This window comes from Uranotaenia lowii, chromosome 2 (genome assembly GCF_029784155.1).
Source record: "Uranotaenia lowii strain MFRU-FL chromosome 2, ASM2978415v1, whole genome shotgun sequence".
Classification (NCBI taxonomy): Eukaryota; Metazoa; Arthropoda; class Insecta; order Diptera; family Culicidae; genus Uranotaenia; species Uranotaenia lowii.
The window spans coordinates 48,791,156-48,805,690 of NC_073692.1; the positions used below are offsets into that span (position 1 = coordinate 48,791,156).

At 37.6% G+C, this 14,535-nt stretch overlaps 1 protein-coding gene across 18 annotated transcripts in view; it reads right to left on the reverse strand.

Moving 5' to 3' along the window:
• Positions 1 to 14,535, reverse strand: part of LOC129744938 (phosphatidylinositol 4-phosphate 5-kinase type-1 beta) — a 166,496-nt gene that overhangs the window by 22,991 nt on the left and 128,970 nt on the right. For 8 of the 18 annotated variants that reach the window (XM_055737718.1, XM_055737710.1, XM_055737715.1 and 5 more), the window contains one exon: positions 6,498 to 7,673. In XM_055737718.1, the coding sequence (XP_055593693.1) occupies positions 6,643 to 7,673 (1,031 nt within the window). In that variant the 3' untranslated portion in view covers positions 6,498 to 6,642. Of the gene's footprint in view, positions 1 to 3,308; positions 3,511 to 3,677; positions 4,831 to 4,972; positions 5,149 to 6,222; positions 6,464 to 6,497; positions 7,674 to 14,535 lie in introns of those variants that run through there. The other 10 variants (XM_055737724.1, XM_055737723.1, XM_055737722.1 and 7 more) reach the window with 8 other exon arrangements.

Sequence of the window (14,535 nt, forward strand, 5' to 3'; positions counted from 1 at the left end):
TCAGTAGCATTTGTCTTATTAGATTTAATTTGCTTCCACGGGCGAAATACTCTCCTGTCGTTGCTGCTTAAGAAAAAGCTTCGTAAGCACGAACGGCACGTGAGAAGATGAGAGGATGTGCATACATCGTCCGCGTACCCGTGTTGTTTTCCCCTTCTCAGAGCAATCTGTGCCTGAATATAATGTTGGGCGAAGTTACTATCGCTTTCATACCATGCAGTGTGGGCATGACGTACTCATCAACGACTTCATTAATTTCGGGGTCGTACCCCTTGCCCCTTAGTAAAAACCATTTTAATGATTAATAATTCGGAGCTTCGGTTCCGAAATTTTTGGAATGGTTCGGTTGCAAACTGAACCATTATTATGACAAAATTTAACGATTGACCGGGAAAATTTTAGTTGTCGTCTTCCTCCCACACGGTTTCTGTCACGATGACATCGAACCTGAGTGGGAGTGAAACCTGTCTGTTCTCCCTTCCACACATCGACAGATCCATACTTTTAGATAGCAAGCGCGTATCTATGACGTCACGTATAATTTGACGTCATATATACGATAATCTTGATTTTAGTGATTGCTGATGGCTAGCAAGCCAAATTGACACGTTTTTTGAAGTGATGATTTTTGATAATTACTATGAAAATTTTTTTTTTTCTAACTATTTTGTATTTTTTTCTTTCTTTTATAGGTTGAAGAAGAAAAAAAATCAAATTATTCAAGATTAAAATCATTTTTATTGTACTGCTCAGTTTCACAAAAACGTCGAGAACAAAGTTTACAAAAATTCACACAAATACACACAAATACACAGACATCATCAGAACTCGTCGAGCTGATTAGATAGATACCTATAAAGGTATATCTAAGATCCATAATTAATGATCTCCCAAATCGACCGATAACTATACCTTTCTGTAAGAAAGGCAAAAAAAAACATTCTGTAAAGGGTTTTTGAGATATTTAATGCCCAATGAAGAAATTCATCGACTTTAATTTTCGGCAACACGTGCGCCATCTGAAATACATACTATGAACCACATTTTTTCCAAATTAATGCTTTTTTCGAAAACGCTCTCTATTTCCTGCAGCTTGACCTTCAAATTACTTAAAACCTCTAATTTTAACGATGTTACGGTAAATTCAGCCGATTGTCCTCCTTCGGTTCAGAAACCACATGTTAGACTTTTTATCACTCCTACACACATTTCACGTCATTACACGAATCCAGATCCAACCAAAATAAAGTGTCAACTTTATGGGTCCTATGGAAGTTCTTTGCAGGAAAAACGGTCGCATTTGGAGGCAGTAAATCGTTATGTATCACTGACTGATTTGCAGTTTCCACAGATCATCAGTCACCTTAGTGCTAGACATCGAGGCAAGACTTGTCAACGAAAATTTTCTGTTTGGAAACCCGCAAGGTACCCGCTAAAGAGTTCATTTGGCAGTCCATTACCCAATTTTTCAAAATATTTCAACTGTAGCGGTCCAAATCTTTTGCGCCTGATTTGACCTCCGTATTTTGTTTATTGTACGGGAGCAGCTTTTTCACCTTGTAGAAATGGAATCAGGTCTGTTAATTATTAAACTAGACGAAACAGTCAGTTTTTGTTTTATATTTTTTATCACTTTCCGTATTGAAATTTTCGGATAGCACTTGATAAATTCCTTACATTCAATACGTTACATCCCAAGCAACCAAAAGTCACATATTCACTTGAATGGGGGCATTGAAAGTTACATATTGGCTGACAAAGAGAATCAACTGCCTAATTCCCTTTATTGAACTTTATGTACTCATTAACGAACTTGAAAGTTGCAAAAGTGATTAATATGTACGTTGTATGTGACTTGTTTTGCCCATTTCCCATTAGTAAACTATATGTACTCATTAACGAATTTGAAAGTTACGAAAGTGATCTATACGTACGTTATACGGGACTTAAGTCACATAAAGGGCACAAAAGTACTCAATACGGGATTTGGTAAGTCACATAAAGGGCACAAAAGTCCTCAAAACGGGATTTGATAAGTCACAAAAAGTGCATTGATGTGCTTTCGAAATCAAATCACCACTTCGAGTTTTAGTTTCAGTTAGAACAACATCTAGACGTGGTCTTGTGGTAGCGTGTTCGATTCTCACAACGAAGGTCGGGGTTCGATCCCTAAGCCTGGCATGTTTTTTTCAATAAGTAAATTTGTACTTGAGTGACCATTGCGATATATGTAGGAAATATAGAAAAGAAGCAATTGAGCAATTTATCGAGTTTGGAATCCGGCGCGTGGCATCATGGTGGCACCGGTGCAGAACACAGTAAATAATCAAGAGAAGGTGATATGAACCGAAGCCAACGTTTCAGTTGAGATAGAGAGAGATTTTTATGCTCATTTTTTGGAAGCTGAATTAAGAGGCCGCTGAAAGCTGTACAGAAGATCATTGAGACTTGTTTTGGAACTTGAAAGTATCAATAAGAACTTGAATTTTGAGCTGCATAGAACGTACTTCATAACAATGATGGGGCTGTGTAAGCGTTTTTGTACTTGTTTTATGGGACTTTTGGTTACTTGGGAAGGCACCTTCATTGAAAATTTCATCAATTTGCATTCAAAAGTAATTCACAAAACAAAGTATTGCATTTTTTTTAATACACTGCTTAGCTGGATTGTAATATTTGGGACATGACGATGGAAAACTTTTTGTGATACTTAAGGCACTCAAGACCAACCTTCCCTTAAATATAATGAAATAGTGTTTTATTTAAAGCACTAAAAAGTATAAAAACGTCGGATAAAAAGTAAACATCAACCACCCACATAATATGGTAGAACCCAAATCAGAGCGTCCTTGTAAAAAACTCCATAAACTTCAACCATTAAGAGGCGAACTATATTAGGTTCTTTAAATATCAGTTGTTGAAATCTAACATTTTATTTCTGCTGATAAAAAGATTAGTGACGAAAAGCAAGTTCGGAAGGAAAATGACTTGGATGAATTTTTAAAAGCACACGTTAACGATTGTTTAAAACTTAAGGACACAGCCTATCCGACCACAATTCAAATACTACTGCTGCCTTTAAAAAAATGATGAAGCAAAATTTTGATAACTTGGTCCAACGAAACAGTAAAATATCCTATTTTTCAAATATCTTAAATCGGAAAAGTACCACAGTAGCATATATAAATTCGGTCAAAATTTAGGCTGCATCCTCCACGTTTAAAGGTGGGGGTAGTTAAGGCTTTAACCAACACACACGCGCGCACACTAATGAAAGTGTTAACTAGACAAAAGACCACGATTCGTACCCAACAGAGTTCAAAATAACTTTCGCAGTGCCTCCATGGACCACCGGAAGCTACCGCGCTGGGAGGCACGCGAACCGGATCGTCGAAACGAGGGAACGCATCCCAATACGGTCGTCCGCTCATCTTCGGCTGCGTCCCCACTGTTACTGTCTGTTTCCTCGGCAATGGGCTGTTGATGATGGGTTGCTGTGGCTGCGTTCTGCTGGCGATTTTTGTTTTCGTTTGTTTATGTTTGTTTTGATAGGAACTTAACTTAGCTCTACGGGTTTGGATGGGATGATGAGGGACATTTATATGACAGTTATGGAGTAGCGGAACGGAAACACGTTTCTTTTCTATTCGTTCGAATAAGCGGGACACTTTTGGGGGTACTGTATTGCAATTTCGTCTATAATTGAGGGGCTGATAACTTAAACATAGTCATAACTAAACTTGGGAGAGTACTAACAATAAATTGTTTGTAAAACGGGTAAGATAATGTTCTCTTCGTAGTCTATCAAAGGTGTGTTTGCTTCATAACGTTTTTAGATTCTTTAGGAAGGCGATCTCGGAAAACCTCTGTTGTCGCGAAGCTCACGAATAATCAGAACACGAGCTTCGTATATTTACATCGATTGGATTAATGTCCTACCAGTAGAAGGAATAGCACACTAATAAAGTTCTAGGTATCACTAAGCTTATAAATGGATCTACAGATAAACATTCTCCGGTAGCATAAACCATTGTGTTCAATATTTATTGATCGAATGTTTCGAGGTTCACGAAGACAAACGCGAAAGAAAATACTATCGATTGTGGTCACTTGGAAAATTGATTGATTTTGATTTAAAAGCCTAAACGCAGAGCAAAAGTACAATAAATAATAATATTTATATATAAATACACATATTCTAGATCACAAGGCGAACTTCCTTTTACTGTTGCTTACGGCGAGTGAGTGTGTGTGTGTGATTGTGAGTTATTTTGACAGCTAACGTGCTACAGAGAGTGCGTTAGAGTGCCTGATGTGTGGTTCACTCGTTGATCCGCAGGACGTTGCGCTCGAGATCGGCAAGCGAACCGGAACTGCCATCGGTGGAAGGCGCCAGGCCGTTTCCGTTGCCGTCGGTTTCCGGATAGCAGCCGCCGGAAACGGACGTCGTCGTCGATCCATCCGTGGTCCCGATGGTCGTTACGGAGGCTGCCGACTCGAGCGGCAACTTGCCGGCGATCAACGCGGACTCATCGATCGTCAGTGGCCCACTCACACCCACACCCGCAGAACTGCTAGCACCGGAAACGGTGGTCATTCCAGTTTGCTCGATACTGGAGCAGCTGCTGTTCTTGACGTAAATCACTTGCTTGTGCAACTTTTTCACACTGACCGACGCAGACGACACGGACGAGGTGGAGGAAGAGTAATGCGATTTCGAAAAGCTTACCATTTCGGATGTGAGCGAGTTGAGGGCCTTCTCCACCGTTGGCTTGTGGCGGTCCCGATCCGACAGGGTCGCGTGCAGGGGAGATGAGTGGCCTGAGAATGCTGCAAGTGAGTGAAAAAAATGAGTAAAAATTACCCCATAAAATATGAGAACAATCTGGGTTTCTTCCACCCGAAAAATGAGTAATAATAAATTTTAGTGTAAACTTAAAAAATTGAGTACAAATTATTCCAAACTACTCACTTCCGATGTCGCCGCTGGAACTGGACTCGGTGAAGCTGGGCGTCCCTTCCGTCCACGTCGGCGTCGAGCCCTCGACCGAGGCTGGGGGGGTCCACGCCAGGGCACCCCTAGATCCGTAGTTGCTATTGGATGACGATTCGACTGCTAAATGACTTTCTAATCTTATTTCTGATATACTGCTCATATATCACAACATATTTGGTTTACGTGTTTTTTTGTTTGTTTTCAGGTTAAGCGGTTGAGTTTGTTTGCATTTGTTTTTTTTTTTTTTTTTTTGGTTTAAGAAATTTGGGGATGCACAATTTTGTTTTTCATTACCAAGACAACACAGAGAGACAAATCGAATTACGAATGGATGGATGGGAAAGAAAAGGTGATTCGATTTATGGAAGAAAAAAGAGAAAATAGAAAAAAATGACGGTCAAATGAGAATCTAATACTAAATATAACAACAAATATTTTATTAATAAAAATGGTTAACTATTAAAAATTGATATCTCATGCACAACTTTCTCAAATTTCAAGCAAATGGAGATATGATAATGCAACATTCATTTTGAAACTTCAACCTAAAAATTCTAAGTCGATTGTGGATTCTTATTTCTTTTTCCAATTTTCAATTTGATTTTTTTTTTAATTTGGATACTATCGATCATCGACTCTAGAGTATAGAGTCTTCGATTATCTATCCAGTTTACCATTTTACTATTCGATTACCAATGAACGATTTTTAAGTTTCAAATTTCGAATTTTGGAAATAATATTATAAAGTTGTCTATAAATGCTTGCAGATAATCAAAAGATGATTGTCAAATATCGGTAAACTAATGTCACATATTGAGGAGTTCTTGGATACTAGTTTTGTGTTCTGATTCCAATTTCTAGGTGTTGAGTTCAGACTGTCGAGTTTTGAGTACAGGCTCAAGGTTTTAAAATATTCATTTCTGAAGTTTACATTCTTTTAATTTTTTAACTGGTTATTTCTGAGTACTGATGTTCTCAGTTCCAAATGCTAGGATCTGAACCCTGATATAAAAGTTCTTCTTAGTTTTGAGTTCTGAATGCTAATAAAACTTTTAATATTTTGAATAAAAATTCTTCAAATTCAAATTGAATTTTCAAATTTCCGGATTCGTGTGATAATATATTAAGATAAATGAATCTGTGCAATCTACAGCAACCTAACTAAAAAATTAAAATAACTACTAAATAGAATACGACAATCTAAACCGAACCGATCCGCAACCTACCTTATCGAGTCTTCCTTATAGTTGTCACTCCGGCAGGAGTTGTTCCGCCGATCGACGCTTCCGCCTCCGCTTCCGACGCCACTGTCCCCACCGCCGCCGCCGCCGCCCCCACCTAGACGGGCACCGCCACCACCACTGCCTCCGGATTTGTCCTCCGACGAGTGCCGATGACTACTGCTACCGTGTTCGGAGATATCGTCAAAAGCGGGTGGAGGGGTGGAAGAACAGGAAGGAGATGTGCCTAGCGAGGTAATATACACAAGCGGAAACATCGAGTTAGGGTCAACGGTTTATTTGATAGAAATTTGGGGTTGATTTTTTTTAAATGGAAAATAAAAATAAGACTTCAATGCTTGAACTATTAAAAAAAAAATAAAAGAAAAAAAAATCTAGCGATTTTCTAGACAATTCCAATGAAGACTACACGAATTCTCCCTCCAAGCTGAACTGATTGAGGTAGCTTTCTACGTTATGGTTTTCATCCAGCGGTAATCCTAGCTGACGGAGTTTGGAAGCTTTTTCGGTAGATGGCAGTTCCCGCTGACTCGAGGAAACGGGCTTCAAACGCGCTAGAAACCTATCATTTCGAGGTAGCGAAGAGGCATTGGACGCCCGATGGAGTTGATTCGGTTCCGGAATGCTTTTAAGACGTTCTTCGTTCTCCCTAATCTCCCGTTCGATTTCTTCGATCTTTCGTTGTATCTCAATTGGGTTCTTAGGTGTTTTCTTAGTAACGTTCAATCTAGGTGCCGTAGCATGTTGTCCCACGGTACCATTCCCAATCTTTTCAAACTTTTTAGAAGGCTGTATTCTCTCCACGGTTGACCCCGGGGATGTGGCAAACGTCTCTCTCCGATTCCTAACAACATTGCGCAGTTGGGAAAGAACAAGGTCATCATCGAGCTCATGTTCATACTCTTGCACACGCTCTGCCATCGGAATAAAACCTCGATCAGGTTCCTGATCTCTACTCAGATCCTGCACGGTAGCTTGCTTGATAATCGGAGCTGCAAAGCTATTCCTACGGATCACAGGAATCGGAACCACGATGTCACCACCGGAAAACATCTTGACCTTATCCTGAAAGGATTCGGCTCTTTCACTCGAGGACTTCTTCTCGAAGTTCTTCACCATCCGCTTCACCGAGCGAGGCTTGTCTTTACTGGATTGTCTCGCTGTTCTACCCTTCCGTACTTTCTCATTCTTCACCGGTGGATCATCCCCGATCTCGACCATCACCTCCAGTCGTTCCCCATCCTCGGCAACGCGAAAGTCGTGACTGCTGAGCCAGCTCAGCACTTTGTTCGGCGAACGGCTGTAATCGCTTCCACTGTCCATGGGAATGTTCGGTTTCTGATGGGTCGCTTCGGGTTGCAGCGTGTTGCCGTGTTTGCTTCGTCGGTTAAGACTGCTGCTGTTGGCGCCACCGCCTCTACAACCATCGCCTGGAACTGAAAAAGGTCGTCGGCAAACAATATAGATTACCGAATGGTTGTACAAAATTATTGGCTCTAGCTTAATACCCAAATGACTGGCGAACGAACTACTGAATTTGTTTGTCAGTTTTCTTTCTTTCAAGATCCATATTTAACGGAGGTCGTTTTAAAGATTCTGATTGGATAAGGGCTGAAATAGAAATTGTTAAATCGCATTGACAAGCCATAAAGCTATCAATGTTATAGTTTCCGTTCAGTGATTCAGGCTAGAATATCACGTTTATATCGTGAGATCTTGAAAAAATAATATCAGAAAATTTAACACTCACAAAATAACGAGACTCGAGCGAGATTTAAAAAAATTGCATTGATTTATTCGAACCCGTTGTTTGAACACAACGATCGAAAACATCGTTGTATATTGCATCGAAACTCGTATTGTTTCCGGGTAATTTTTCATGTCAGAATAGCACGTTTACATTCCATCTCCTGACTAGAAGATCAATTGGAAGTTCGTTTGTGTTATTTTCTCAGTTTACCGATGTTGAATACTTTGAGTTTGTAAGGTTGTCAGCTTTAGTTGTAATTGCGGAACTCACTCTTGTCGCCACTCTTGTCTGAATCTCCCTTTAGGGACTTAATAACGTCAATGAATATAACCTTTACGGATCCTTGACATTCTGTAGACAACCGAGAAGCTATTCACTCAGAAAGAAAATCACAATGCCACCGTCCACGTCATACCCGTGGAAAAGGTTGATGTCCAAGAAGAGATAGACTTGGAGGTCTACCTACCATTAGGCGTAGATTAAAACATTAAAACGTACTCTGTTTTTGAAAATACCTATTGAACAAGAAAAGTCCAAACGACTATAAACAATAACAAGTTGGCAATATAGCAAACGAAGCTGTGCAACCCACAAGCTGACAGCTACCAATACTGTCAGCAAAATAACGAAGAAGAAGATCGATACCATGGAGAAGGAAATTTGGAAGGTACTGATCGTTTCTGAGCTATCAACATCTATCGTAGACACCCAGCTGGCGAGACTACTGGTAGTGATACACACGCTATCCTCTCCTAGCTACTTTGAACAGTCAATCATGCTCCAAGGCCCTGCAGCAATCTACGAAGCTTTAATTCTATAAAGAGGGAAGCATTGACTGAGATAGATCTGGAGACGCTTTAAAGAATAATAACGATCCAGTGTACGGTATCTTGGACCAAAGATAAACAAAAATCAGTGCCTGAGAAGAGTTCCAATTAATCTGTTTCATGAATGCATCCTCAAAGAACACCTTTCATAATAAAAAAGTAAAGAGTGCCTGAAACGTCCAAACCTGTGAGTTGCGGGAGGCTCATAATCCATCATTGCGGTTCGTGAAACTGGGATGCTGCGAATCCGTTACATAGACTGACCCGCCCAAGCCGATGAATTGGAGCATCCAAGTTGTAATGCAGCAAAGCAGCATCGGAATACAAGTGTGACTTCAAAAGCTGAAAACATAAACTATCCGACCTTCAAAGGTTTGAATGTCCAGTAGCTCCAAAAAAAGTTTGCGTGTGTCGAGGTTGTTTACCACAGCCTAAAAGAAGGCTATCGAATCACTTGCCATAGCGACGCGAAATGCAGAAGAATATCATGTAGAAAGCACCTTCATGCATTTCGGGAAGCGAAAAAACCCGAAGACAAAGGTTGAACCACTAAGGCCCTTTGAAGTGCGACTAAAGCCAAGCTTGTTGGGCCACCAATACCATTGTTGCCCCAAAATTATTCACGTTAAAATATCTCATCTGGTTGCTATTATGCCAAAAGTGAAGACAAAATCTAAGCCGACAGTTAAAAACTTTGTGAATAGCGTATGGCATTGATTCCAGACTTTTTTTTTCGTTGGAATACAACGTTTACATTCCATCTCCACAATAAAAGATAGAGGGCATGATCGCGTTTATCTATTTATCCTATTTGGGAACAGTGTGCCTTATATTTTATCAATATTAATGCAGTCTATTTATTTGCGGTTTAGACGTGTACACCAAGGATCTCATCTAAGGACTGCTAATATAAACTCGATATTCTAGTGTGAAAAAAAATCGACAAGGACATATTCTCGATATCCTAACGTTAAAAACTAGCTGGAAACTAAAAACTCTCAGCAAATCTAAACTATCGTGAAAATTTTGAAACACTTTAGCCACGAGAATCCATTTCAACCAGGCAAGATCTGGTGTTAATATGCGATAACGCGCATTTTAGCGTGTTGGCTGTAGCATTAACGAAATGTTGTCTCCATGACCACAAATAGCGCACCTTCGCGACTACACTTTGATGTTTACATAAAACCTTTTCGAAAATCCTTGAACTATTTGAACAGACTTATGGAGGAAATGCTTTGAATCACACAAGCACTTTTGAGAGGCACAGAAGGTTGAAAAACGATCAAAAATTCGAAGACAATTAAGTTCAAAAAAAATCTTTTGGACTACTCCAACACTGTCACGAGTGAAAATTTCCCTAATTCTGCAAAGTAACACCTACCATCTTTTACATGCTTTACCTATTGGAGTAACGCGTTTTTTTAGTTTTAAAAGTGAAGATATCGAGATAACTATGAAACTGGTAAAAAGCATCTTGCAAGACCAGCGAAGGTCTCCAGTTAACTGAGGTCACAGCAAAAGTCGATACTGTGAAGTATTACATTCGACGAAGTGCTGAGATCGAGACTCCCCGAGGAAGTGGAGTTTGTTGTGTCAACGACGTGTCTCTAGAACTCATCGAGCTACGAGCGCCATAGGTGATGAGCTTGTTGCACTCCGAGTGTTTGCAGTTGGTTCACCGTAAAACGAATCCGATTTCACAGCAAACACGTACAGAACATCAGTACAGATCTTACAACTTGTCGCAGTGGTTTCTCCTCAATAAACTGCGAATTCTCAGTGAGTATTACACCGTTTCGATGAAAGCGGCAAGCGTACTAGCGGGAATCATTCCCATGTGGTATTTTTAGTGATTGAGGACGCCTATGGCTACTGATGTAAACAGAAAGATTTAATGTGAGGAAAGAACCAGCAGCAGCAACGGAACACCTCAAAAGTCGTACGATCCTAAACGTCAGGGTGAGGTGGCTGACTGTATGACGCAATTTCTGACTGGTCATGGGTGCTTCATGAAGTACAACTACAGCTTAGGTTGTTCAGTTGTTTAAATTTTCAGGAGGTACTTGCCAACATATTTGCAGCCTGCGAACGCCAAATTGGTCAGAGGCCCAGATGTCAGATATTGGGGGTATACTTGAGTATACCGTGGTTTGACGGATTGTTGAAAGAATATCGATTCGACTATGTCGTGTTGTTGATCTAGGTTAAGCCGGAATCTTTTTGCCAACTTTTTTTTCTGGAATATCGCGTTTACATCCGCTATATTTGTTACGTATTTTTTCAGAACTTATCGTAATCTACTAAATACGCATATTTATATAATTTGACATGAAGTAACAATTTAAAATTCTGGTGGTATGTAAACAATCAATTTAAACAGAGAAACTAAAATATTTGTTTAAAAACGTGAATTACACAAAGATGTTCAAAAGACTACTAGCGGAACGAACACAAATTGAAAACAACGATACGAAATAAAAAATAACTATTTATTGTCTAAGAGCACCTGTTTCCATGGTCTACTCTTGGGTCTAATTTATACAAGTATTGGACCAACAAAATTAGATCCAATCCAATGAAAAAACTGGCCATCCCACTCATGGTTACTGTCAAACGCAGGGCCTGATTAGGCCACAGGGAGGCCCAAAGCATTTTTTCTTGGGGGACGAATTAAATTCAAATTCTATGGAGATGCGGATATAAGAGTTCAAGAGTATAATTCAAACCCTGAAATTAAATTTTATTCAGAACAACTATTCAGTTTCTCAAATGAAAATATGTAATATTTTAATTCAATATTTGTAAAACAAATTATAAATGCAATTGCCATTACAATCAGAGCCGAAGAAGGAATAACTGAATCTTCAATACAAAATATACATTTTATTTTAAGTTCATATTCATGAACATTGTTTTCATATGATGTGTTGAAATTTAAAAAAATTTAAGCCGATTTTCAATTTTAGCTCAAATATTGGAAACAGAAAAATTTGTCAAATAGTTATTCTCAATGTTACAAAAAATAAATTAGAAAACATAAAATCCGAATGTAGATTAGATGTTCTAAACACATAATCGAAAATTCTTTAAAATTTGAGATGAGTTTAGACAGGGTGGCCAGCGAGTTTCAATTTTCGAATTCCCAGTTTTTCCGGTTTTCCCGAACGGTTATTTTGATTTTACCGATATAAAATTACATAAATCAAATTTTAACAGCGTTTTTACCAAAAAAAGAAAAAAATTGTTCTGAATTTTAAATAAAATAAAATTTTAGCAGATTGACAAGCAAAGTTGAAAAAAAAAATTACAGTATAAACTTAACTTTATCCAGAAAAATTTTGTCAAAAATTGTCAGCTTATCCTTGGTTTTTGATCACAACTTCGTACTCTGCCTTCTGAAATTTGAAATATGATCATGAACAATAAATTTCGGATTGAATTACTGATCCATAAATCCAAACATAATTTTAAGTAGGAATTCATAATTCGATTTCAAATTAAAATTTATTTTTATTTTTTTTTGCATAGTTCAAGAAAGAAAAACTGAATGATATTTTAATTGAAATTTTTCCTAAACTGTTTTGAGAAGAGATTTTGCTGAATCTTATCTTCTTTCAGCATTCTGAAATTTTATTTCGATTCTCGTATTGAAAACTTAATGAGGTTTTTGGATGGGTATCTTTTAAATTATTTTTATAACGCGTTTTTAGAGTCTGAATTATGTGTACTGGATTATTGGCTAACCTTAAATGAAGAACTATGAAATGTAAAGCTTCTGTGAAAAAAAAATTTTTTTGGTGAAATGATTGAACTTTAGTAAAATCCAATAGGTTTATATATGTGAAAAACGAGTAATAATTCAGAATTTTTCCGGTTTTTATTCGAGATTCCAAGGTTTTTCCCGGTTTTCGCGGTTTCAATTTCAATTGCCGTTTTCTTCCCGCTTTTCTCGGTTCACTAATCACCCTGGTTTTAAATAAGGTTGCCATTAATTTTTCGGGAAACTTATCCGGGCCGGACATTTTATATAAAAACCTGGCAAAATCCGAGCGTTTGACTTCAAAATTCTCGATCAAAATCCTGGCGATATTCGGACAAATTTGGTCAAGATCTAGGAACTAATCAGAAATCAAGAAAAAATTAAAAAAATGTTTTCAGCAAAATTTATCGGCACATTATAAATTGTATTTTAGGCTTTCAAAAAACTTTTTATGATTATTTTTATAGAATTTGCTCAAAAAAATTCGTTTTGGACGTATGAGTAAAACAAATTAACAACACACAGTTTGTTTTTTTCAAAGTTTGATTTGAGAATGAGAATGAGAATAAACCTGGGCAAAATCCAGCCTTTTCAAATAAAGTCCAGGCAACCAGGCCCAGGGGCGGTCCTAGAGTCGGCTCTTGGGGGGGGGGGGGGGGGGGTGATTTTCCAATTTTCAAAAATCAGTCAATATAAAGTAACGTTAATATCTGGTGAAAAAAACTATCATTTGAGTGAGCTGAAGGAGAAGGGAGAGGTTGCGGGGGTAGGGGGGGGGGGGGTGGGAGGTCTATCCTTTTATAAAACAACCAGCGAATCTATAATAACCACTGCGGAAAAATGTTGAAATTTTTTTATTTGTAGTATTTGTAGTATTTGTAGTAATTTGTAGTATTTGTAGTATATCTGGTATTTTAGAATTGTCACTTTAGGAGCTCTTTTAAAAATTTCTCGTTATAAATGAAATTTTTCCAATGAAAATAATACACACGTTGTTGAGAGATAACACGTAGAAAAAATATTCAAGTTATTTTTATTTTTTTCCTGAGCTTCTAAATATTAGCGATCTGGTATTTTATAATTTATCGGAAGTATTTTACTTTTCACCGATAAGCCCGATAAACAAATTAACAAACATAACTGACGGGCATTGAATTCTTCATTGGGGTATTTTACTGAATCGTGATTTGGAAATTTAGTATTATAATTTTCAAATTTGGAAACACAATATATAAAATCAAGACTTTAAATATAAATTAAGTAGAAAAAAACGATTATCAAAATCAGTTTCTAAATTCTGGAACCGAGTTTTATTTAATTTGCTCTTGAATTTAAAGTTTTCATTCAAAATTTTCAATTTTAATTGTATAACAACAAATAAATTATAAAGAAAAGTGATATATCTTTGTTCACCTTCACATAATTACCAATTTTTTAAACAATTTTGAATTATAAAGCAAATTATGAAATGAAGGGTTAATTCTGATTGTTAATATTCTTCTTTAACCGTCTCAATATATTAATTATTAATTATTAATAATTCGCAATTGAAATAGCCAAGCTTTCAGATTAAGAATATCAAACCTTAAGCTAAATCTTTAATTAAAATTTCAATACTATTGTGTAGATGAGCTGAAAGGAGTATCGGTGACATAATTGGTGTAGATCTTGAAAGTGAGTGTTGGTTAAAAATCACTAAAAGATCTTCTGACTGTTTTGCATGATAGAATGCCTTGTTGCCGAAAAAATAGTGGAATGATAAGGAGATACTTATAATTCACAAAGGAAAAATTAAAACCGTGGCAAACTGATTTTAAAAGCTTTTTGCGTCTCAAACTCGATTTTTTGTCTGTTTTTTCCCTTCTAATTTTCTGGCATTGAGTAATTTTAAAACTTAGCAGTTCGGAGTGAAATCGGTCAATGATAATTGATGAAGAAACTAACCTGAACAACAAAAA